A 26,736-nucleotide genomic window follows, 5' to 3' on the forward strand; every position below is an offset into this window, starting at 1 on the left:
TGAAAAGTGCACATCTGCTTTACGAGGCTGTAGGCTGCCTTTTAGTGCTCACCCCACCTGATTTTTTAGCAGTTCACCAATTATATATAAATAAGGGCTGACCCCAAAATAACTTGAACCTTTTGCTCACTAATGACATGGGCAGACCAAACATGAAAGTCAACTCCATAGAGCCAAAATTTGAAATTTAATGGGAGTTTCCCCAAACTCTCCTCCCATATGGAACTCCACACCACCATGTCTGCACACGTCTGCAGCTGAAATGAGACCAGTCAGAATTTTGCCTTATTTAATTCTAGCAATTGCCAATACTTGACCATTAGGAAATCTACAGATGAGAAACTTTGACTGTAGACAGACAACATCAAATTTACATTTCGAAGTAGAAGTGGTTCCAGCCTGAAAACTTCACAACAGGGTTGCTTTTAAAATTGTCACACAAGTAGATACTGGAAATTAGGTAATGAAAGCTAAAAACATAAGGGGAAAAATTCAGGTACCTCTGTTTTCAGGCATGGCAGGGATGTAAGTTTGCAATTATCCCATACTCAGTCATGTTGCAAACTTCATTCTGCTTCCGCATTTGAACGATTTCAAGTGTGCAACTTAATCCGACCCATTCTGTTGACTGGCTGCATACTGAAAAGGGGAACCAGCAGCACGTGTGGCTAGTGCTTGTCTCATTGAGCCTGCATGTCTTAAAGACAGACAGTCTGCCTTAAAGTGGAGCTGCATTCATTATACAGAGATTGCATTTTTTTTTATGGAGTAAGTGGCTACAAGGAGAGGTACATCAGTAGCCAAGACAGTGGACTCCCAGGGTCTCTGACACAGCGCTGGAGGCATTCAAAGGAGAGGAACTATGTTTCTGTGTGAGACCAGGAGGCCCTCAAGTCACACCCTGAGAAGGGAATAGGAATAGGTGGTCAATTCCCAAAGTTTGGCCTGAGAACCTGGCAACAGTGCCACAAGAAGCTTAATGACCTCAAATGTTTGATCAAGGTCAGTGTGCTCAAAGGGGCATGCAGTCTCTCAAATCGGTCCAGCAATCTAAGACATTATTCGCATATAATAATCCTGATCTGTAATCCTGGGGATTGGCTGTGGTTCCATGAAGTATGAATCTATTGTCCTCTCTCACGATGACACCATTCATGCTCCCACCACCGCCACTCCACCTTGCTGTTGCCTCGAGCCAGTCCAGATTGCTGTCATATACCAAGATGACACTGTCTGAAACAGGGGCCAAATGCAATCTCCCCCAGTGAAAGTCAGCAGCCTTCTACCAGCCATGGTACAGCCTGTCGGTAGCTTTAATGCCAGTGTTTTAAACAAGAGGATGCTGTGAGGGTAGGCAGCAGATGGATTGAAAGGTGTGGTTTATGGAGCAATGGTAATAATGGGATGAGGTCTTAGGGGAATCTCAGTAGCAGCTCACACACAGCTTGTCCAGAGCAGTGCCCTGCTATATGGCTCGATGTCCTGTTGAGATGCCACAGTTCAGTCACCACCTCCTTGATGAATCACAGCTGCCTCTCTCTGCTCCTGGCTGAGGTGGAGGTAGAAGTGCTCTCTGAATACCTGAGGTTGGTGGGGCTACGTGTTAATAGCCGCCCTCCTCTTCACTTTGTGCACAGTTTTCCCCTATCTGCTGCCTGTGCTCCATGACATTGTTTTGTTGCGACCCAGGAGGGACTGCAACTATGGCCTTAATAACTATAGCAGGCTTTCTTGTTGAGGAGATAGGAATCTCTTCTAACCTCCCTGTCAGGATGTAGCAATACTCCCTTCAAAATTCAAGTCACCAAAAACTCCTCCAAGAACACATCACAGCACGTCCACAAACTTGGCAGGAGTAAATCGAAGGCATAATCATCTACAAGTTGGATGGATGGCCCCTTAAATAATGCTAGTGAGGTATATCCTTTTTTTCAGCTCTGAGTGAAAGGAGAGTGATATTCAGACCCCGGACAGTCCAAACTGGCAGAACCCGAGTCAAATCAACCGAGGAGGCTGACTGATGCCACTGTGTATGCCCCGGTGGACACACCACACAAGCCCGTGCTGAGCGTCAGAGCGTGCAGCTGCTGGCGGCCGGGCCCCGGTCTCAGATCCTCCGGCGCGCGATTCACCAGCAGAGCCCCAAATTTGCGGCCATAATCTTTTCTCAGTAACAATAATATTTGCTAGATCTATAAAACTGGAGTGGAAACACGTTGCAAACAATTCAGACGTTCTGCTCTCAACGCCTACTTTTCATCCAAGCCACGAAGATTCAGGATGAATAAACAACCCAAGGCAGCAAGTATGATGAAAGCACAGGATGGTGCGTCCTCAGCTGCTGTCTCCCGCAGCGCTGGGGCGGTAAGCGCATGTCACGCTCTTTGCTTCTGTTTGCTGGGAGTCTCCGGGCTGGAGAGGAGAAGCAATGGCACCTGAGCAGAGGCACAGCACCTCCTCAAGAGATACTTACACACCTTTATCCTTGAAAACCACCAGAAAGAACGAGGACAGACCTTGGAAACTCCGACTAATCTATCTGCAATGCTGTAAGTCATTTATATGCAGCGTGTCATCATGTATATTGCTGCTATAAGAGCCTGCACTACAAACTACTGTCCACACGCTTTATTAAACCGCTGGTGTTCAGCCAGCTCCCATAGTTAATATAAATATAAAACGAAGAAATGTCACCCGTTATTGGCGACATATTTTCTAAATACACTACGTGGCATCGACGGAACTGGTTAAGTATTCTGGGAGATGCAATTTTATTTTCCTGACTTAAACTACAATCCAGTGAGATTTCGAAACCCCAGGATAAAGCGTACTTTTTTTTGTCTACAGTTGACATTCGGATGATTGTTAGGAATCATTTATAATTATATAACATGAATTTTATTTTGCAGGTTGTAGCTCTTCAAAAGAAGATTGGATGCGCTCTTTAAAAAAAAAATCTTTCTTTGAAATTTGGTACGATGAAAGAGATACTGGTATGAGATACTTGTCCTGATAAAAGATTCATAATTATAAAACTCAAACTCCTTTCATATAGATTAGAATAAAAGAATGCTACAGCACAATGTGACTTTCTCGTTGTCAACCTTTCTGATCACGTGAGATAGGTACACTATGCTCAACTTGTCATCAAAAGATATTTTGTGTCTCTGGTAGACACGTCAGATGAATTGCTTTGAGGAGGTGGCATAATTTTCTGTAGTGTTTAACTGCAATAAATTGCTATATTGTTCAAAATAGCCCCAAACAAAGCAGAAGATTATAAGATATAAACCCCAGGCTATCTCCTTGCATGTGAAATGCGCCCAGTCATATTTTCGATGCATTTGCTGGTGGAATAATATCCTTATTGTACTGGCGCTTGAGATATTTTTTTGATCTCACCAGGCAATTTTCATGTGACATTTCCACATAAATCATATTCTTTGTTCAATAGCTCATGATGAAGATTAACTGATACAGATGGTAATTCCAAGAATGCTTTGGATTTGTGGCTTGTTGGTGGAAGGAGATACCTAATACACTGAATTAGCGAGCAATCTAACTTCTGTACATCTTCAGAAAGTTGATAATGCCACATATTTAAATTCTCATTTATTGAACTTTTTTAAAAAAATGTTCAGTTTGATACTGCTTAATGGCTTTGCTTCAGGAGGACATCTAGTTTCCAGTTGTGATCCTGCCCATGTGCCTTTTTTATTCATTCATGGGATTTGGGCATTGCTGGCTAGGCCAGCATTTATTGCTCATCCCCAATTGCTCTTCAGAAGGCGGTGGTGAGCTGCCTTCTTGAACTGCTGCAGCCCATGTGGTACACCCACCTGTGCTGTTAGGGAGAGAGTTACAGGATTTTGACCCAGTGACAGTGAAGGAACGGTGATATATTTCAAAGTCAGGATGGTGTGTGGCTTGGAGGGGAACTTGCAGGTGTTGGTGTTCCCATGTGTCTACTGCCCTTGTCCTTCTAGATAGTAGTGGTCATGGGTTTGGAAGGTGTAGCCTTCCTGCACCTTGAGTTCCTGCAGTGCACCTTGTAGATGGTACACACTGCTGCTACTCTGCGTCGGTGGTGGAGAGAGGGAATGTTTGTGGATGTGGTGTGAATCAAGTGGGCTGCTTTGTCCTGGATGGTGTTGTTGGAGCTGCATTCATCCAGGCAAGTGGAGTGCATTCCATCACACTCCTGACTTGTGTCTTGTAGATGGTGGCCAGGCTTTGGGAAGTCAGGAGGTGAGTTACCCGTTGCTAGCCCCTGACCTGCTGTTGTAGCCGCATATTTGTATGGCTGGTCAAATTCAGTTTCTGGGGGTGACCCCCAGGATGTTGATAGTGGGGGATTCAGCGATGGTAATGTCGTTGAATGTCAAGTGGCAATGGTTAGGTTCTCTCTTGTTGGAGATGGTCATTGCCTCGCACTTGTGTGACGTGAATGTTACCTGCAACTTGTCAGCCCAAGCCTGGATATTGTCCAGGTCTTGTTGCATTTGGACATAGACTGCTTCAGTATTGGAGGAGCTGCGAATGGTGCTGAACATTTTGCAATCATCAGCAAACATCCCCACTTCTGACTTATGATGGAAGGAAGGTCATCGATGAAGCAGCTGAAGATGGTTGGGCCTAAGACACTACCCTAAGAAAATCCTGCAGTGATGTCCTGGAACTGAGATAATTGACCTCCAACAATCACAACCAGTTTCCTTTGTGCCGGGTATGACTCCAACCGGTAGAGAGTTTTCCCCCTGATTCCCATTGACTTCACTTTTGCTAGGGCCCCTTGATGCCACACTTGGTCAAATACTGCCTTGATGTCAAGGGAAGCCATTGTCACCTCACCTCTGGAGTTCAGCTCTTTTGTCCATGTTTCAACCAAGGCTGTAATGAGCTAAGTGGCCCTGGCGGAACCCAAACTGAGCATCAGGGAGCAAGTTATTGATAAGCAAGTGCCACTTGATAGCACGTTGATGGCCCCTTCCATCACTTTACTAATGATAGAGAGTAACCAATAGGGCGGTAATTGGCTGTGTTGGATTTGTCCTGCTTTTTGTGTACAGGACATACCTGGGCAATTTTCCACATTGCCTAGAAGATGCCAGTGTTGTTGCTGTACTGAGAAAGCTTGGCTAGGGGCAGGGCAAGTTCTGGAGCACAAGTCTTCAGTACTATTGCCGGAATATTGTCAGGGCCCATAGTCTTTGCGGTATCCAGTGCCTTCAGCCATTTCTTGATATCATGTAGAGTGATTCAAATTGGCTGAAGGCATCCGTGCTGCTGGGGACATCTGGAGGAGGCCGAGGTTGATCATCCACTCGACGCTTCTGGCTGAAGATTCTTGCAAATGCTTCAGCCTTATCTTTTGCACTGATGTGCTGGGCTCCCCCATCATCAAGAATGGGATGTATGTGGAGCCACCACCTCCAGTGAGTTGTTTAATTGTCCATCACCATTCATGAGTCGATGTGGCAGGACTGCAGAGCTTAGATCTGACCAGTTAGTTGTATAATCACTTGGCTCTGTCTATCACTTACTGTTTATGCTGTTTGGCATGCAAGTAGTCCTATGTTGTTGCTTCACCAGGTTGATACCTCATTTTTAGTTATGGCTGGTGCTGCACCTGACATGCACTCTTGCACTCTTCATTGAACCACGGTTGATCCCCTGGCTTGGTGGTAATGGTAGGTTGGGGGATATGCCGGGCCATGAGGTTACAGATTGTGGTTTTGTATAATTCTACTGCTGCTGATGGCCTGCAGCACCCCATGGATGCCCAGTCTTGAGTTGCTAGATCTGTTCGAAGTCGATCCCATTTAGCGCGGTGGTAGTGCCACATAACATGCTGGAGGGTATCCTCAGTGTGAAGACGGGACTTCGTCTCTACATGGACCATGCGGTCGTCACTCCTACCGATACCGTCATGGACAGATGCATCTGCGGCAGGCATGTTGGCGAGGATGAGGTCAAGTATGTTTTTCCCCCTTGTTGGTTCCCTCACCACCGATCGCAGACCCAGTCTAGCAGCTATATCCCTTAGGACTCAGTCAGCTCGGTCTGTGGTGGTGCTGTTGAGCCACTCTTGGTGATGGACTTTGAAGGGCCCGCCTAGAGTACATTCTTTGCCCTTGCCACCTTCAGTACTTCCTCCAAGTGGAGGAGTACTGATTCATCAGCTGAGGGTGGACCATACGTGGTAATCAGCAGGTGGTTTCCTTGCCCATACCTGTTGTCATGAGACTTCATGGGGTCCAGAGATGATGTTGAGGACTCCCAGAGCAACTCCCTCCCGACTGTATACCACTGTGCTGCTACTTCTGCTGGGTCTGTCCTGCCAATGAGAGAGGACATACCAAGGGAATGGTGACTGTGATGTCTGGGACATTATCTGTAAGGTATGATTTTGTGAGTATGACTGTGTCAGGCTTTTGCTTGACTAGTCTGTGAGAAGCCGTCCCAAATTTGGCACTTGCCCCTGATGTTAGTAAGGAAGACTTTGTAGGATTGACAGACCTGTGTATGCCATTGTCATTTCCCGTGTCTAGTTTGATGCCAGGTGGTCTGTCTGGTTCCATTCCTTTTAGATTTTTTTAGCGGATTGATACACAATGGCTTGCTTGGCCATTTCAGAGGGCATTTAAGAGTCAACCACATTGCTATGGGTCTGGAGTCACATGTAGGCCAGACCAGGTAAGGATGGCAGGTTTCCTTTCCTAAAGGACATTAATGAACCAGCTTTTTTTTTAATGACAGTTGACAGTGGTTTCATGGTCATTATCAGACTTTTAATTCCAGATTTTTATTGAATTCAAATGCCACCATCTGCCGTAGTGGGATTCGAACCCAGGTCCCTGGTTGTCATCCGCCATAACAACAATTATCCCTAGATTTATAAGTGCTTCAACTTTTCCATTGCTGTCCTGATCAGCTTTCTATCTTCCTCTGTAAACTTCACTTCATCCAAAACTCTTGTTCATATCTTATCTCGCACCAGGTGTCTTGCACTGGTATCCCTGTCCTCATTGACTCATAGGGCAGCAATGTCTCAAATTCAAAATTTTCTTCCTTATGTTCAACTAAGAACCTAACATAAATAGGAACAGAAGTAGACCATTTGGCCCCTCAATCCTGCTCTGCCATTCAATAAGAATGATCTTGTGTTTTGATTTTCACATTCCCATCTAACCCTGATAACCTTTGAATCCTTTGCTTAACAAGAATCTATCTACCTCTGCCTTAAAAATATTCGATGACTCCACCTCCACCACCTTCTGAGGCAGAGTTCCAAAGACACACAACCCTCTGAGAGAAACAATTTCTCCTCATCTCTGTCCTAAAAGGGTGAAACCTCATTTTTAAACAGTGCCCCCTAGTTCTGAATTCACCCACAAGAGGAAACATCTTTTCGATGTCTACCTTTCAAAGCCGTTCAGGATTTTGTATACTTTAATCAAATCACCCCTCACTCTTCTAAACTCCAGTGGAAATAAGCCCATCCTGTCCAACCTTTCATCATAAGACAACCCACTTATTCCAGGTTTCAATCTAGTAAACCTCCTTTGAACTGCCTCCAATGCATTTTCATCTTTCCTTAAATAAGACCAAAACTGCACACAGGTGTGGTCTCACCAATGCCCTGTATAACCGAAGCATAACATCCTTACTCTTATGTTCAATCCCTCTCATAATAAAGGATAGCATTGCATTAGCCTTTTTAATTACTTGCTGTACCAGCAGACTAACTTTTTGTGACTCATGGACTAGTGACTCATGGACTAGAATACCTAGATCCCGCTGCACCTCAGAATTGTGCAGCCAGCCGTTCTTCATTTAAGTAATACTCTTTTTTATTCTTCCTGCCAAAGTGAACAACTTCGCATTTTCCCACATTAAACTCCATTTGCCAGATCTTTGCCCACTCACTCAACCTGTCTGCAACCTCCTCTTGCTTTCTTCACAACATACTTTCCTACCTATCTTTGTCATCTGAAAATTTAACTACCATGTCTTCACTCCCCTCACCTAAGTCATTGCTGTAAATCATAAAAAAGTTGAGGCCCCATTACAGACCTCTGTGGGACTCCACTCGTCACATCCTGCCTATCAGAAAAAGACCAATAATGCATACTTTCTGCTTTCTGCCAATCTTCTATCCCTGCTAATATGTCACCCCCTACACCATGCACTTTTATTTTCTGTAGTAACCTTATCAAGTGCCTTCTGGAAATCCAAGTACAGTACGTCTATCGGATTCCCTTTATCCATAGCGCATGTTACTCCTTCAAAAAACTCCATTAAATTGGTTAAACATGATTTTCCTTTCACAAAACCATGCTTACTCTTCCCAATTACCTTGAGCTCTTCTAAATGCCCAGCAATAACCTCCTTAATGATCAATTCTAATAACTTCCCCACGACAGATGTCAAGCTAGCTGGCCTATAGTTTCCTGTTTTCTGCCTCCCTCCCTTCTTGAATTGAGGGGTTATATTTGCTACTTTCCAATCTGTGGAACCTTTCCAGAATCTAGCGAATTTTAGAAAATTAATGGCAGCTCATCGACTACCTCATTAGCCACCTCTCTAAGACCCTAGGATGTAGTCCATTGGGACCCAGAGAGTTGCCAGCCCGCAGCTCCATTAGTTTGCTCGGTACTGTTTCCCTAGTGATTTCAATTTCAACAAGTTTCTTTCTCCCGTTCACCTCCCGATTTAAAGCTATTACTGGAATGCTTTTTGCATCCTCCATAGTGAACACAGAAGCAAAATTTTTGTTCATTTCTTCTGCCATTTCCTTATTATCTACTATTAACTCTCCACTGTCACTCTCCAGAGGACCAACATTCACTTTACTTACTCTTTTCCTTTTTAAGTACCTGTAGAAACTCTTGCTATCGGCTTTTACATTTCTAGCTAGCTTCCTCTCACACTCTATTTTCTTTCTCCTGGTTAACCTTTCAGCCATTCTCTACCATTCTTTATATTCTGTCTAATCATCTGTCCTGCCTCTCATCTTTGTGGAGTTGTATGCTTTTTCCTTAAGTTTGATGCTTTCCTTAAATTCTTTAGTTAACTATGGATGGTGGGTCCCCACCTTAGAGTTTTTCTTTATAGTAGGAATGTACTTGTTCTGAATACTCTGAAATATCCCCTTAAATGCCTGCCACTGCTTCTCTATATATCTATCCTCGAGCTTAGTTTCCCAGTTCACTTCAGCTAGCTCAGCTTTCATCCCCACATAGTTGCCCTTATTTAAGTTTAAGATACTAGTCTTAGACCCACTCTTCTCTCTTTCAAACTGGATGTAAAATTCATATTGTGGTCACTGCTACCTAGTGGTGCCTTTACTCTGAGCTCATTAATTAATCCTGTCACATTACACAATACCAAATTTAATATAACCTGCTCTCTGGCTGGTTTTAAAACATGCTGCTCTAAGAAACTATCTCGAAAGCATCCTAAGAACTCCTCATCCAGGCTACTACTGCCAATCTGATTTTTCCAGTTTATATGTAGATTAAAATCACCCATGATTATTGCTGTCCCTTCATCACAAGCACACAATATTTTCTCTTGAATACTTTGCCCTACATTGAGGCTGCTGTTAGGGAGCCTGTGGACCACTCCCACTAATAAATTTTTTTCCCCTACTATTCCTAAACTCCACCCTAACTGATTCTACATCCTGATCTCCTGAACCGAGGTCATCTCTAACTATTGCACCAATACCCCTCCACCTTTACTTAGCTTCCTATTCTTCTTGGATGTCATGTGCCCCTCAATATTATGAACCCAATCTTTGTCACCCTGCAGCCACGTCTCCATATTTGCTATCAGATCGTATTTGTTTACTTCAATGTAGGCCATCAGTTAATTTACTTTGTTAGTAATGGCATATGCATTCAGATAGTGAGCCTTCAGCTTTGTCTTTTTGTCACCCTTGTAACATCTAGTCTTGACCGTTCTGTATTTTTGGGTTTTTTCTCTCTGACCCTCATTTCTCATATTACTACTTTGCTCTCCTGCCTTGAGACTTAACCTTGAATTGCTACCCCTACCCAAGCTTGATTCTTCACCCCTCTTGTTTAGTTTAAGTCCCTCTCTACTTCCCCAATCCCTCCATAGCCACACTTCATCCTATTTTGGTCACCTCCTCCAACTTTATAACCCTCTGAGAGCTTTGTCTTCCTCCAACTCTGGCCTCTTTTGTATCTCTTATTTCCTGTGTTTGTTACAGCGCCTTCAGCTGTCTAGACACCCAGCTCTGGATACCCATAAACCTCTCTGTCTTCTTTTTAAACTTATCGTTTTGACAAAACTTTTGCTCTCCTGTCCTAATATATCCTCCTTTGGTTCAATCACAAATTTTGTCTGGTAATGATCCTGTGAAGTACCTTAGGATGTTTTACTATGTCATGATCTCAGTTAAGACCAGGAACATATTTTTAAAATGAAGCCAGAAGATTCCACGATTTAAAACAAAATAATTTTTACTATGCAAGAATCAAACAAAGCAAACACTAAATACTATCATGGATAACAACCTACGCTCAAAAACCCAGAATCATCATAAGTTAAGTATGAATTACAGGCACATTGCAGTCGACAATAAACTATATATAGCACATTAACTGGCAGGTACAGCTAAGGCATCTTACGAATTGATTCAGCAGTCCACTCAGAATTTATGTCATCAATCTCAGAATTTTAAAGGACTTTGTGACTTTCTTCCTCATGAAGAATTTGGGCTCCTCTTCTTCTAGGATTTAACCTGATCCCCAGCTGACAGCAGTGCAAAAACAACAAGATCTTCACCAAAATTAGCACAAGTGCAGAACCTCCTCAACTCTGCTTACGACATTCTGGATGGTGTAGATCCACCAATGTTATCTTCAAGTAACAGAAACAATTACATCAACTGCATGTTTGCCAATTCTAAGCCCCTGGATCTAGCTTCCATCACCTTCAGCCTGCACCACTGGGGTCATCTGAGCTCTGATGGTTGTTTCCAGTTATATGGTTTCAACCAGTTTCAGTTTCCCCAGAAGTTTTGGTTTCCAATCTCAGGTTCAGCCTTAGTTTCCTTAGAAACTGGAAGGGTCAGTTTCCTTCCTCAGTTTCCCTTTTCAATTAGGGTCTCTCTCAAAAAATATAAGCTTGAAAACTACAGATTCCATCACTATGTTAAAGGTGGTATATAAATGCAAGTAACATTCACACCACACAAGTGCCATGCAATGACCATCTCCAACAAGAGAGAATCTCACCACTCAATGGCATTGCCGCTGCTGAATCCCCTAACATCAACATCCTGGGAGTTACCATTGACCAAAAACTGAATTGGACCAGCTATATAAACACTGTGGCTACAAGAGCAGGTTAGAGGCTGGAACTTCTGTGGCAGGTAATTCACCTCATGACTCCCCAAAGCCTGTCCAACATCTACAAGGCCCAAGTCAGGAGTGTGATGGAATACTCTCCATTTGCCTGAATGAGTGCAGCTCCAACACCACTCAAGAAGCCGACACAAGCAGCCCACTTAGTTGGCAACCCATCCATCATCTTAAACATTCACTCCCTTCAGCACCAACACACAGTGGCAGCAGTGTGCACCATCTACAAGATGGACTGCAGCAACTCATCAAGCCTATTTCAAAAGCACTTTCCAAACCCGCAACCTCTCCCACCTTGAAGAGCAAGGGCAGCAGATGCTTGGGAACACCACCACGTACAGGTTCCCCTCCAAACCACACACCATCCTGACTTTGGAAGTATATCACCGTTCCTTCACTGTCGCTGGGTCAAAATCCTGAAACTCCCTTCCTAACAGCACTGTAGATGCACCTATACACATTGACTGTTGTAGTTCAAGAGGGCAGCTCACCACTGCCTTCTCAAGGGCAATTAGGGATGGGAAATAAATGCTGGCCAGCCAGTGACACTCACATTCCGTGCAAGAATAAATGCTGCTGTTGTTTGTCACTTTGTTTAACCATAAATGTAGTTATTTTGAGTGTGAAAGACTACCACAACACAAGTTTCCTATTTGTTGTTGGCAAGGTCTTTGCCAGGATCATCCTGCATTCTCTGAATGAGACCATCACAGACAATGAGCAGTATTGAATGGAGGCAATGGGAGCTGGAGAAAGCCCCACATCACCTCTTTTAGGGAAGGCCCGCTGAATAAAGTACTACCTAGAAACTTAACTGCACAGCAGCGGGCCTTCCCTGATATCAAGGACCCTGGGGGTGGAAGTCCTTCCTGCAAAGTGCTTCCAGCAAATCAGAGGCCAGCAGTTCCGTTGAATGGCAGCACAACTGGGCACCCACCCAAGGTCCAGGATCGTCGCTGGATCCCAGGCCATAGGTGAATGATGATGGGGTGGGGTTGTGGGAAAGGGGGTCTGCAGCAAGGGCAGGGGTTGGCTCTCAGCAGGGCCCTCCTTCCTGTTATGGGTCTGCATGGGTTTGCTTAACATGCTCCCTGCTTCCCACGTCCACTGCTATGTTAATACCAGCAGCGGTGGGATGAGACTCTTAAGTGGGTATTAATTGCCCAGTTAAGGGCCTCGAGTGGCAGCAGGCGTGGGAAGGCTGTGCAAAATCCCTGATTAAACGCAGCCGCCACTGTACTTGCCATGGGGTTGGGAGGTTTGGGGGGGCGGTGGGGTCCACAAAATTCCACCCAATGTTTTACCAACGATCCTATGTGAATTTTGGTCCAAGCAAAGCAGCAAGAGACATGATAGCTGTCATAAGGCAAAATTCTGGGAAAATGTTAAAGAAACAACATGGGCAATGTCTAAGAGGACAGAGGGGGCTTTGGAAGCTGCTGGTCAAGTTTGACACTGGACAGTAAATTAGTGTGATTTAAGTAGCTACCTGATGGAGTGCCTGATAAATTGATTGCTAATGAAGTTTTGGTGATGCTTTTGCACTTAAAGAATCAGTTTTGGTAATCTACTTTGCTTGTTGTTCTCTGCCACGCTGGTTATTTCTTTCAATAGGACTATATACTCCCTTCAAGAGAGCTGAAAGGTCGTTTAATCTGTGCCACCCAGATTTTAGATGGTACTATGACAGACGGAATCTCTTTAGTCCAAAACCATAAGGGACTCTGAGGTTGAATTACCATAAGGATTTTCCTGATTATCTACCTATAGTCCGAAACCTTGTAGAAAACGAGTAAGCACCATTTATGACATTTCCCAGCAGTTTGTGTGGATCACCTGCCCAATGTTATGATTTAATGCTTGCTGGGAATAGTCTTTGTGTATCTGAAATATTCATAATTGAGCTGCAATCTGTGATCCTGTGGTGTTGCTATAACTGAGGGGGAGCAGGATTCCAGTGTATGACACTCCCAGTGTGCTTTCAAGGTTAGCTAACTTATATGAAGTCAAAAGCCTATGGCCTTGGGTGGCATGTTGGGGAGTTAGGGAAAAGTGATCCTGAGTTTTTTTATAAAGCCAGTTTGTCCAGCAGAAGGAAAAAAATATGTCTTTTCCAGACCAATATCTCAAAGATTGCTGAAGTTGCCTGTCCACTTCTCAGTGCTCCAAGGGCGTGAGCTTGGCCTCAAACATCTTTGCTAGCCTCGCTTCTACCATTGCAAAACATTGGCGAACGAGATGTGACCATCCAGAATTCTAGTGGATGATGCCTTCCTACCAGTCCATCCTTCCACTTAACATAATGGGAAGGTGGTGGCATAGTGGTAATATCACTGGACTAGTAATCCTGTGGCCCAGACTAATGCTTCGGGGACATTGGTTCAAGTCCCACCGCAGCGGCTGTGGAATTTGAATTCAATGGATAATCTGCAATTTAAAAAAACTAGCCTCAGTAACGGTGACCATAAAACCATTGTTGATTGTCGTAATAACCCATCTGATTCACTAACAACCTTCAGGGAAGGAAATCTGCCATCCTTAACCTGGTCTGGCCTACAAGTGACTCCAGAGCCACAGCAGTGTGGTTGACTCTTAAATGTTCCCTGAAATGACCTAGCAAGTCACTCAGTTGTAAACATTGCTACAAAGTCAACAAAAAGGAATGAAACTTGACGGAGCACCGGAAATCATAATAGCAAATCCAGCCCTGTCGACCCTGCAAAGTCCTTCTTGCTGACATCTGGAAGTTTATGTCAAAATTGGAAGAGCTGTCCCATAAGACTAGTCAAGCAACAGCCTGACATCATCATACTCACAGAATCATACCTTACAGATACCACCACCACCACCACCATCCCTGTACCATGGGCAGGACAGACCCACCAGAGGTAGCAGCACAGTGGTACACAATCGGGAAGGAGTTACCCTGGGAGTCCTCAACATTGACTCTGGACCCCATGAAGTCTCATAACATCAGTTAAAACATGGGCAAGGAAACTTCCTGCTGATTATAACCCACCACCCTCTTGCTCTCAGTTGATGAATCAGCACTCCTCAATGTTGAACACCACTTGGAGGAAGCATTGAGTGCAGCAAGAACATAGGATATACCCTGGGTAGGAGCCTTCAATGTCCATTATCAAGGGGAGAATGTTTTCCCTGTTTGGTGGGCCGGTTGGGAGCGGGCATGGGTGGGTGCGGAGCCGATCGTCACCCGTGATCGGCTGCGCACCGCCAATTTACATGGGCGGGCCGATTAAGACCCGCCCAGCATGTCGTGCACCCGGAAGTGCTCAGTGCTACCTGTGTGGGTGGAGGGAGGAGGAAGAGTCAGGGCATGCGCACGAAAGAGCGCAGAAATCTCCCTGAAGCACAGAGCTGCCTCGGGGAGATTAATTTGATTATGAAAAATTGAAAAAAAGAATTTTCAAAACTTATTTAGACGTGTCCCCTCATGTGACAGTGTCACATGAGCTGGGACATGTTCATGAATTATAATAATTTTTATTTAAGTTATAAGCCCTTCATGAAACCTCATCCTGCTCGTGGGTGAGGTTCCATGAAAAATGCGAAGGCCGCCTGGGCACTTCGCCTGCCTGCCAACCTTAGGTGATTAATGGTCTTAACAGGCCTTTGACAGCTTGGTGGACGCGTAGCCGACGCTGGTGCGCGCCTGCCGAATTGAAGATCAGAATGACGTGCGGTGACATCGGGACCCGTGCCTGACGTCACCACCCGTCATTTTAAGCGTCAGCGTGCGGGACCCACCCCCGCATACCAAACAGAAGATTCTGGCTCAAGAGTAACTCGGCAGCATCACGGCCGACCTAGCCCCCGAGACCTAAAGGCCATAGCTGCTAGTCTGGGTCTGCAGCAGCTGGTGAGGGAACCAACAAGAGGGAAAAATATACTTGACATCTTCCCCACCAATCTACAGATGCATCTGTCAATGACAATGTAGGTAAGACTGACCACCGCACAGTCCTTGTGGAGACAAAATCCCGTCATCACACAACCATCGTGCTAAATGGGATAGATTTTAAACAGATCCAACAACTCAAAACTGGGCATCGTGAGGTGCTATGGGCCATGAGCAGCAGCAGAATTGTATACAACCACATTCTGTAACCTGATGGCCCAGTGTAGCCCTCACTCCACCATTACCATCAAACTGGGTGCTCAGCCCTAGTTCAATGAAGAGTGCAGGAGGGCATGCCAGGAGCAGCACCAGGCATACCTAAAAATGAGGTGTCAACCTGGTGAAGCTCTAACACAGGATTACTTGCGTGCCAAACAGCGAAAGCAGCAAGTGATAGACAGAACTAAGTGAACTAACCCCACAACCAATGGATCAGATCTAAGCTCTGCAGTCCTGCTAAACCCAGTCATGAATGGTGGTGGACAACTAACCAATTCACTGGAGGAGCAAGCTCCACAAATATCCCCATCCTCAATGATGGGGGAGCCCAGTACATCAGTGTAAAAGATGAGGTTGAAACATTTGTAACAATCTTCAGCCAGAAGTGCCAGGCAGGTGATCCATCTTGGCCTCCTTGTAATGTCACCAGCATGATAGATGCCAGTCTTCAGCCAATTTGATTCACTCCACGTGATATCAAGAAATGGCTGAAGGCACTGGATATAGCAAAGGCTTGTGCTCCAGAGCTAGCCACTCCCCTAGCCAAGTACAGGTAAAACATTGACACGTACCCAGCAATGTGGAAAATTGCCCAGGTATGTTGTGTTCGCAAAAAGCCGGTCAAATCCAACCCGGCCAAATACGAAAGCATCAGTCTACTTTCAGTCATCAGCAAAGTGATGGAAGTTGTCATCAGCAGTGTTATTAAGTGGCATGTACTCATCAATAACCTGCCTGCTGATGCTCGGTTTGGGTTCCGCCAGAGTCACTCAGCACCTGACCACATTACAGCCTTGATCCAAACATAGGCAAATATACAGGCTTGGGCTGATGAGTGGCAAGTAACTTATGCGCCACACAAATGCCAGGCAAAGACCATCTCCAACAAGAGAGAATCCAACAATCTCCCCTTGATATTCATTGGTATTACCATTGCTGAATCCCCCACCATCAACATCCTGGGGGTTACCATTAACCAGAACCTGAACTGGACCAGCCATATAAGTACTATGGCTACAGGAGCAGGTCAGAGGCTGGGAATTCTGTGATGAGTAACTCACTTCTTGACTCCCCAAAGTCTGTCCACCATCTACAAGGCACAAGTCAGGAATGTAATGGAATACTCCCCACTTGCCTGGATGAGTACAGCTCCAACAACACTCAAGAAGCTTAACACCACCCAGGACAAAACAGCTTGCTTATTTTGCACCCCATCCACTCACTCCACCACCGATGCACAGTGGCAGCAGTGGGTACCATCTACAAGATGCATTGCAGCAACTCACCAAGGCTCCTCAGCCAGCACCTTCCAAACCCATGACCTCTAACAACTAGAAGGACAGGGGCAGCAGATGCATGGGAGCACCACCACCTGCAAGTTCTCCTCCAAGCTACACACTATCCTGACTTGGCAATATATTGCCATTTCTTCACTCTCAATGGATCAAAATCCTGGAACTTCCTCCCTAACAGCACTACGGGTGTACCTACGCCACAAGGACTGCAGCGGTTCAAGAAGGCAGCTCACCACCACCTTCTTGAGAGCAGTTAGGGATGGACAATAAAAATGCTGGCCTAGGCAGCGATGCCCACATCCCGTGAAAGAATTGTAAAAAAATAGCCATGTCAAAGGGCAGAGGAAGCACCGCTATTTATTTGACAACTTAATATGCACAAATATGGCATGACCAATTAGGTGAGAATATTACCTAATAATTACTGGGCATGCAAATGCATCCAAGCTAATCATGTGGAGTTAAAGAAGTAAATATGTGACCCTGAAACTTTTTGGAAGCTGAAGAAGTACTCCTCTTCCAAATTAGAGAAAGGAAGGGTGTAATAATTGGGCTATCAGGGAAGATGCCATTAAATGCAGCAGCATCATGACCACGTAGAAAGAGGGGTTGTGGCTGTGCGTGGAACTCTCCAAAGACACCCTTGTGTTGAAAGAAATTTACGGACCTCACTCGGTTAGCAAAGATGAATCTTTCAAGATAAATAATGGACAGATAACTAAATCCTGGAACTCCCTCCCTAAGAGTACTGTGGGTGTACCTGCACCACAGGGACTGCAGCAGTTCAAGAAGGCAGCTCACCACCACCTTATCCAGGGTAATTAGGGATGGGCAATAAATGCTGGCCTAGCAAGTGATGCCCACATCCCGATGCATGAAGAGAGATGGAAGGCAAATGGAGAAAGACATAGATTAGGACTGGGGAACCTGGTGGAGAAGTTTGGTCTGCTGGGAAAGTTGCAGGGAGAGAGCAGAAAATAATGCAGCTGAGTGGATGGTCTCGGTCATAACAATAAAGTCGTCATCCATGAGATCCTCGTACTACTTGGAGGTGAGGGTTGAGCAAACACTTGAGGAGAGGGGTTTAAGGTAATTGAAATTACCAAGTTAATACTGAAGGAAAAAATGCTGAGGGCTATTTTTGCTGTTGAGAATGACCCTTGATGGTGGGTGGCTTTGGCAGAGGAGAGTGAGGCCTATAGTGGTACAGTCAGATTTGATGATGGATGGATCAACTGGTTGTGTCCCAGATATGCTCAAGTCTATGCTACTTGATGGAATGAAGATAGGGCAATGCCAGGGGAAGAATCAGAATAGGAGAGATTAAAGGTTGTACTTGGGGGGGAAAAAAGCATCAAAGTTAGAGGTGAGGATGTGGTTGAGCATATTAACATTGTGGTGAATGGAAAGCCAAAAACTAGCTAGTTGGGAGTTTTAAATAGCTTGGGGACAAGTGATGAACACAGAAGTGTGTTGAAGAAATGATGGGGGGATGCAAGTAAGCGTATTGAGACAACTTAGTGATCAAGACAGTGGAAGTGGATAAAGCAGTGAGAGATGGCCATGAAAATGGGTAGAGAGGTTATGTGAAAGGTAGGAGGGCAGTAAATTTCGTAAAGAAGGAGCAAGCTAAGCTAAGTTTGGGAATCACCAAGGATGAGAAACCACTCGCTGCAGAGGCTAAGGGAGTGCATCTAGAAGTGAAACTCAGCTGGGGCTTGGCGGATGGTGCAGTATACAACAATGATTTTAAAGGAGAGATGAGAGGAGTGGGACAGTAGCAGAGGAGTAGAGGGAAGGACCAAGCTGTGATTTGTTACATCATGGTAGTGTGGGAGGGGAATATGGTGGAAAATAAAGCCAGGCAGGGAGGCTTCCAGAAGGGGCAAGGTGCCACCGTCCATGAGGCATTCGGTGAAAGCCAGGATATCAGTCGAATCATCTCTTTAGGCTGTGGATGACAAGGACCTTGTGAGTGAATGGACATTCTGCAGGGAAATGAAATGCTACAGTGATTAATTCACTGGTAGGGTCAAGAGGGTTGTGACAGTGCATAGAAAAGAAGCTGGCAAAGTTAAACTAGGGCCCTGGCTTCTTGATACTTATTTTAAACTTGTAACATATTATACTTTAATTACAGTTTGTATTTGCATTTTGGGTAAGAATTCTCATATTTTGGCATTTCATAAATACCTCCCTGTAAATATCTTAGTGGAGCTCCCACTTTGTTCTTTGTCAGGAAAGAAAAGACATAGCAATTTAATCAAAAACAGGCTTGGCACCTGGCAACAGAAGGAAGCCTACTGCATTGCCTGCGGATGTGAAGTTGCTTTCTTAGTGTTCAGAATGTTCCTAGAATCTTTGTAGCCTCAGAGCTGAAAACCAAAAGCACTGGAAAATTGAATAATCTATAAATAGAAACAAATGGCTGGGCAAACTAAATATTCACAAGTGCACGTGCAAAGGGCAATATTCAGTGGATAATTTTTTTAAAGAGTTTATAATATAAATTGGAGGATTCATTGAAACAAATTTGTTAGTATGTCACTTTCCAGAATTTTGCATTGGTATCTTTATGATTGTACCAAAGTAACAGTGTAGATAATTACAGTAGTGATGAATACATGCTCATTCAACCACACTATTTAATTTTGCCCAGATTTGTTTTCATTGGCCCAGCAAAGGTGTAGGGCATGAAGTAGAAATTTCTTTTTGCAATTTTTTAATGGTGAAGCAATATTTTATTATATTACAGCTACTTTGCTTTGAGTTTCTAATTTTCTTCTTCTTTGGCTTTGCAACATTGCTGACGATTCACATCTACTGCTCATCTGTTGTGACTCTTCAAGTGGGAGCACAGTCCAGTTTCAGCAGTGGCTACTGCTACATGCACCTTCCTGCAATGGTGCTTATCTGTGACAATCTGAAGGCCTAGCTATTCAACTTTCCGTGTTCCAGTATGCAGATTTCTGTGCCAAGTGTTTTGGTCATTTGCAGACTGTCCTCAGCTATTGCAGTCAGTCCTACGTGAAATGATGTTCTCGCTCGAATGAATCCTTGGGCCTTATTTTTAGCAACCCAACTGGTCTTCTGGCATCAGCAAGCTCTCCCTATGATGCATCTTTTGGTAGGCATCCATCGTCCACTCTTTTTTATTCTTTCATGGGATGTGTGCATCATGGGCAAGGCTAGCATTTGTTGCCCATCCCTAATTGCCCTTGAACTGAGTGCTGAGAACATTTCAGAGGGCAGTTAAGAGTCAGCCATATTACAGTCTGGAGAAGGATGTTGGCCAGACCAGGTAAGGATGGCAGATTTCCTTCCCTAAAGGACATTAGTGAACCAGATGGGTTTTTATTACTGAGACTAGATTTTAAAAAATTTTTCCAGATGTGTTATTAATTGAATTTAAATTCCACCAGCTGCAGTGGTGGAATTTGAATCCGAATCCCCCAGCAATTAGCCTGTCTCTGGATTAATAGTCCAGTGACATTGCCACTATGCTACCATCTCCCCCTAATGGCATGGCCTAGCCCTTGTGGTCAATGCTGCTTAAGCATTGCCATGTTACTTTCAAAGTCAAAAAGCTGCAGTACTCCTGCCAATAGATCCCAAGGATCTTTCTCGAGCAGCACCCATGAAATGAATTCAATCTGCAGTTCTGCTTCTGCTATGTATTCCAAGTTTCAGCATCATACAGCAGCCTACTTAGTATGCAGGCATTATAGATTCTTTCTTGTATGGCAATTGAGAATTTGGGGCTTTTCCAGACTCCTTGAAGCTTTTCAAATGCCGCAGCAGCAGTACCGTTACAAGCTGATATCTCCTCAATAACTATTACTTTTAAAAAGTAATTAATGCAATTGCAGCCGTACTCTGTACTGTACTGATTTTAATATTGGCAGGTCTTAACCTCGAGGCCACTTTTGCATGGGGGTTGGCAGGATGAAGGATGTGGTCTGTGCCCAGCATTCCCGGTCCCTTAGCTGCACAGAAGTTACATTGTATAGGTGTTGAGCTGAAGCATGGAGGATCAGCCTCTTCTAGTGAGCGTCAGATCAAACTCTGGTCCTGGAATTAGTTGGGACTTGACACTGTCATTCCTTTGCTACAAAATTGAAATCTCTTTGAGGGGTCAACATTTCCATCACTGTAATCAGCAGCAAACTGACATAATATTATGCTCTTTTGACCAGTATTCTGGTTAATTAAAACATTTTGAAAGACTGACTAAAAATACCAGATATGCTATTTGTTGGTGTTTGGAAAGTGGCAAGGGAAAGTGTCAAGAGAAGTGAGGCAAAAAAGCATTTTAAAAGCATGGTTTCTGACAGGATTCCCGATTTTCTCTTAACTATACCAGTTGCTTCAAGCTACTTATTCAAACCAGGGTATGAATTTCCATAAACAAATATAAATGCCCGTCTAGTTCTTTCTTCTGTCTTGCCTCCTATTTTATAACTGCTTAGCCACTATCCAGGTACAGGGCTGCAGCTTGAGGGGTTAGAGAGGTGAAGTATAAGCCCAAATTTTGCCAGCTTGCCCCCAGAGGCAAAATCTAAGGCATGAGATCCTCAGCTTGGAGAGCTAATGTCTCATGGTTGTACGCTCATCACAGTCATGACAACATTCTGTGTTGCTGCTCAAGTCAGACTCAAACAGTCGTGATTAGGAAATTTTAAGTGAATAAATTATTTCTATTCCTTTTGGACTGAGTCCTGAAATAACAAAATTGGCCAATCTCGTGGTTCTTTTTAGAGGGGTGGGGCGTTGTTATGCACCTTGACTTCCACTGGCTTTGCTATTGTCCAGGTACGTGCTGCTTTTTCCCAGTTGTTGGCCAATGAATGTTTTCTGTAGATGATTTTAACAGCAACAAATAGTGCAGACCATTCACTCAAGTCTGTGATTTATAGTCAAATAATTTCTATCCATATATTTTCATTAGTTAATGCTAGATTTTCCTTTCTCAGTTTTATTTTGCTAATAAAATAAACTCTACTGATCTGTACTTGAAAAATTAATACTGAAGCAGAACTTGTAAAGGAGGTTTTATAGAGAAAGACTGCACAAATCTTGAGTACAGTCCCTGTATCTTTCTTTTCTGATTGACTATTTTGTCTGCAAACCAAGCAAAACATTGCTGTCTACCTTGCAATATGGTAAACTTAACAAATTCTGTCCTGGGTACTTGATTATTGGTCGTAAACCCTGACATTTTTGATGTTCTAACATGTTTCAATTCTGTTGCTTATTTGACTCCATCTGTCAATTTGACCATATCAAGATTGTAGTCTGCAATACTAGATCTCTTGTTACTGCATTAATGTTCATACAGCTGTCACGATGAAATCAGTTAAACATTGTTGATTGCCTTGTGTCATGACATCTGGTACTTTTTTTTCCTTCGCTGTCAAACCAAATAAACCAACTGCTATCATTCCGTTAGGTAGAATCTGTAGACTTGCATTAAAAGATTCATCAGTTTGGGAGGCAGATATCTGTGTGAGGTAGGAAAACAAGATATCTTAAGGCTCCATGCTACAGACTGCATGTGCACTTGATCAGTTGAGCAAATATTGCAAAGAGCTCTCAGGACTGAATTTTCATGTCCTGATGCTGACCAAATGCACATCAGGAGGACAAAATGAGAGGCATGCGGCTGTTTTCATCAGGTCAGGAAGCTTGGTGGATTGCGACTTGGCACTTGCTCATTAGATTTGCTATTCAAATGCCTGCTGCAAATTCAAGTTATTCAAGTTTTCCTTTAGTTTCCCTGTTATGCTATTTTCCTGGAGGCAGGTGGGCTCCTGAAATCCATGGGAACCACACCAAGTAAGTCAGTTCGTGAACCTTGAGGGAAGCCTTCTGTGGAGTCTGGAACCTTTTGGCAGATAAGTTTAAAAGCTCTAGCCAAGTTCAATGATCATAATATAATTGTTTATAATGATTTGTATATATTTTCATTGCAGTAATTGATCATAGGGCTCTGTCCTTTAAAGGTGAGAGACCATTAAATTGACCATCACCGTGTAAAAGTTCACATGCATTAGAGTCCTTACTCGAGTGGTTAAAAGTCCTCTTCTACATTCTGCGATATGGAGAATTAGATATGAATATATTGTCGGGGATCCTGTAGTTTGATTTTTCACATTGATTTAATGTTGCAACATTTTCTAAGCCTTTGAAGCACTCTTCATGTGTTGACTAGGCATAGAACCAGTGAACCATATAATAACACTGGCAAGCCTTTGAAATGCCTATGAAATATAAATAGAATCAGGCATTCAGTATTCTCTTTGGGAAAAAAATTCCCCCTTTCCCCATGAAAGTCCCATTGAAGAAACCTTTAATCCTGTCCAAATACGCGCACACATTGAAAAAACACTTCAAAGAAAGATCAAGGGTGGAATAGTGTCCCCCCCCCATGACGCACATGTTTCTAGTGACCATCAAAACAGTTATTTTTTAATGGCGGGGGAGTGCAGGAATGTAATTGTGTAAGAGGGTGGTGGGTGGCACCTTCCTGCCTCCATCCCGAATATGTCTTGGGTGAGAAGGCCCATGGTATGGCCCCCCCTTCCCCCGTCCCCCCTTCATTGCCTATTGAGATACCTAAGTGCACAGTTAATGCCCACTTAAGGGCCTTATCCACCAAAGCTGGTATTAACCCTGGTGTGTTTGTTTGCAGACTCCTAAGGCAGGGGGTGTCCCTCATTCAAAGGCACTCAGTCCTGATCGAATGCCACTAAGAGCTACTCCCCTGCCCTTGCTGATAATTCCCCTCCCCTTCTCTCACTAAACTCTTTCCGGACCTACTTCCCATTGTCACTCACCTGTGCCTGGGTCCCTCCTTGATCTGAGGCCCAAGTGGGTGTTTTACTGGCAGCAGTCATGGCCTTTGCCATGTCATTACGGAGTATAAAGGGGCTGTTCGTCTCTGGCTGGTTTGCAACGCTCGGCAGGTGGGACTTCGACCCTCAAGGTTCCTGATCCCATGGAAAGGCCCACCGCTGGTCTGTTAGGTGCCTGAGTGCACAAGATGGGGTGGGCCTCACAGAAAAGAGGCAACAAAGGATCTCATCTGCTCTCCACCTGGTGGCCATTTTCCTTTAAAATAGTCAATCAAACACACCATGAAAGCCCTATTGAATAAACCTTTAATTCTGTCCAAATAAACATACAGATATTGAAAAACCACTTCAAAGAAGGATCAAGTTATTTCAAGCTAAAAAAACTCTAAACCAAACATAGCTAGCAGTCTGCTTTGCAGCAATGTAAACAGTCGTTCATTGGGCTGAATTCATTAGTCATTCTTGGAGCTCAGCCATGCATTCATAATGAGACCATCTGGCAGAATAATGTCTGGTCATCTGTTCAACCTGCTTTTGTTCATACAGTTCACAGATGGCCTCATTAAGAATGTGAGGGCTAGCGAGCCTAACAAGCATGAATTGAACTGGGCCAATGTTCTAGTAAATGGAGGCGGGTCTTCTAACCTCTCAGCCTCACCATCTACCTGCCTTCACTGACACATTGCGATGTGGCTGCCTCAATTGCAGCCTGCAGACAACACCTGAAAACAAATTACTGGGTGAGTGGGCTAACTTTAAGATGTCGGAACTGCGTCGTTGGGAAATGGTCCTATTTGCCCATCTTGAACCGAAGACAGAAATCGAACCCCCAGTTTAAATCTGGTTGTAATTTATTAGACAGAAAATTGCAAAAATACAGCTTATAGGGAGTATACCTGGACACCTAAACCAATAACTCTTGCATTTAGATAACTTTTGTGACTCAGAAGTATTAGCCTTTAAACTTTGCCAATGGCTTTGCAGTTGCCTGTTTTTCATTTCTCCTTTCTCGGTGGTTAAATTTTAGATTTGATTCTTTTGTTTCCCCTTTCAATCTACTATTTTTACTTTTCACTTCTGCAATCAATGGCTTATGCTGAGGCATAAATGCACGGCACTAGGAGCTTTTTGGCACTTCCGTCATGTGACAATATGTTCAGCCAGAGGGTTATCATAACAGAGTTGCTAATTACCTGTTGTCCATCCACACTTCCAGTGCAATCATGAAATGCCTACTGTATTGCTCGACAGCTGCCACAATTGAAATAATCTGTGAAGTGTTAGATAGAAATTGAACTACCTGTCCTCCTTCTGTTCTGTATTGCTCAGTACAATTTCTGTCCTAGAAACAGATATTCTATTGGCTTAACTTTTTTTGCTTTTAATCGTTTTCTTCAGAAAAGTGAGCTCTAGATTTAGCCTAGCATGTTGTCCTAAATTTTAATCATGGTAATAACTTTCCACATTTTCATTTGCCTTCAGGGATTTTTATCACATTTATTTTATGTAAAAAAATTAATTGTTTTGATGGTCACTAGAAGCATGGAGAAATAATAAACTGGTACTGGTGATGCCTTTATTTGCCAGTTACAATTTTCAACATTATTCCAAAGGTTGCAGACTTCTGACCAATATTTTAGTTCTAATCCTAAGTGAAATCATGCTAATTTTAATTTAGTTGATAAATATATTAAATTTTAAATATAATAAACATTAAATATGCTTTTCCTTTTCATTTTAGCCAACTAAAACAATGACTGTTCCATACCATGCCATCTAAAAGCGTCAGAGTAGTAAAATTCTTATAAATATAACAGTTTTAACACAATCTGTAACCTCATGGCCCAGCACATTCCCCACTCTACCATTATCATCAAGCCAGGGGATCAACCCTGCTTCAACAAAGAGTGCAGGAGGGCATGCCAGGAGCAGCAACAGGCATACCTAAAAATGAGTTGTCAGCTTGGTGAAGCTATAACACAGGACTACTTGCGAGCCAAAGAGCATAAGCAGCAAGTGATAGAGCTAAGCGATCCCACAACCAACGGATCAAATCTAAGCTCTGCAGTCCTGCCACAACCAGTTGTGAATGATGGTGGACAATTAAACAACTCACTGGAGGAAGAGGCTCCACAAATATCCCCATCCTCAATAATGGGGGAGCCCAGCACATCAGTGCAAAAGGTAAAGCTGAAGCACTTGCTACAATCTTCAGCCAGAGGTGCCGAGTGGATGATCCATCTTGGCCTCCTCTGGAGGTCCCCAGCATCAGCCAGTCTTCAGCCAATTTGATTCACTCCACATGATATCAAGAAACGGCTGAAGGCACTAGATACTGCAAAGGCTATGAGCCTTGACAATATTCCAGCAATAGCACTAAGACTTCTGCTCCAGAAATTGCTGCACCCTTAGCCAAGCTGTTCTAGTACAGCTGCAACACCTGGCATCTACCTAGCTATGTGGAAAATTGCCCAGTTATGTCCTGTACACAAAAAGCAGAACAAATCAAACCCAGCCAATTACCGCACCATCAGTCTACTCTTGATCATCAGTAAAGTAATGGAAGGCGTCATCAACAGTGCTGTCAAGCAGCACTTACTTAGCATAACCTGCTCACTGACGCCCAGTTTGGGTTCCGCCAGGGCCACTCAGCTCCTGACCTCATTAAAGCCTTGCTCATTATAGTCTTGGTTCAAACATGGACAAAAGCGCTGAACTTCTGAGGTGAGGTGAGAGTGACTGCCCTTTACATCAAGGCCGTATTTGACCGTGTGGCATCAAGGAGCCCTAGCAACTCTGCAATTGATGGGAATCAAGTAAAATCTCCGCTGGTTGGATTCATACCTTGCACAAAGGAAGATGGTTGTGGTTGTTGGAGGTCAGTCATCTCAGCTCCAGGACATCACTACAGGAGCTCCTCAGAGTAGTGTCCTCGGCCCAACTATCTTCAGCTGCTTCATCAATGACCTTCCTTCCATCATAAGGTCAGAAGTGGGGATGTTCGCTGATGATTGTGCAATGTTCAGCACCATTCTCGACTCCTCAGATACTGA

The 26,736-nt window shown here is 43.9% G+C and overlaps 1 protein-coding gene across 3 annotated transcripts in view; it reads left to right on the forward strand.

Annotated features, from left to right (window-relative positions):
* The first annotated feature begins 771 nt into the window (after positions 1 to 771).
* The window catches only part of LOC144693794 (uncharacterized), a 456,645-nt gene continuing 430,680 nt past the window's right edge, over positions 772 to 26,736 (forward strand). For all 3 annotated transcript variants that reach the window (XM_078563834.1, XM_078563835.1, XM_078563833.1), the window contains exon 1: positions 772 to 2,549. In XM_078563834.1, the coding sequence (XP_078419960.1) occupies positions 2,429 to 2,549 (121 nt within the window). In that variant the 5' untranslated portion in view covers positions 772 to 2,428. The remainder of the gene's footprint in view (positions 2,550 to 26,736) is intronic.

The sequence above is a fragment of the Cetorhinus maximus genome, chromosome 19 (genome assembly GCF_964194155.1).
Source record: "Cetorhinus maximus chromosome 19, sCetMax3.hap1.1, whole genome shotgun sequence".
Classification (NCBI taxonomy): Eukaryota; Metazoa; Chordata; class Chondrichthyes; order Lamniformes; family Cetorhinidae; genus Cetorhinus; species Cetorhinus maximus.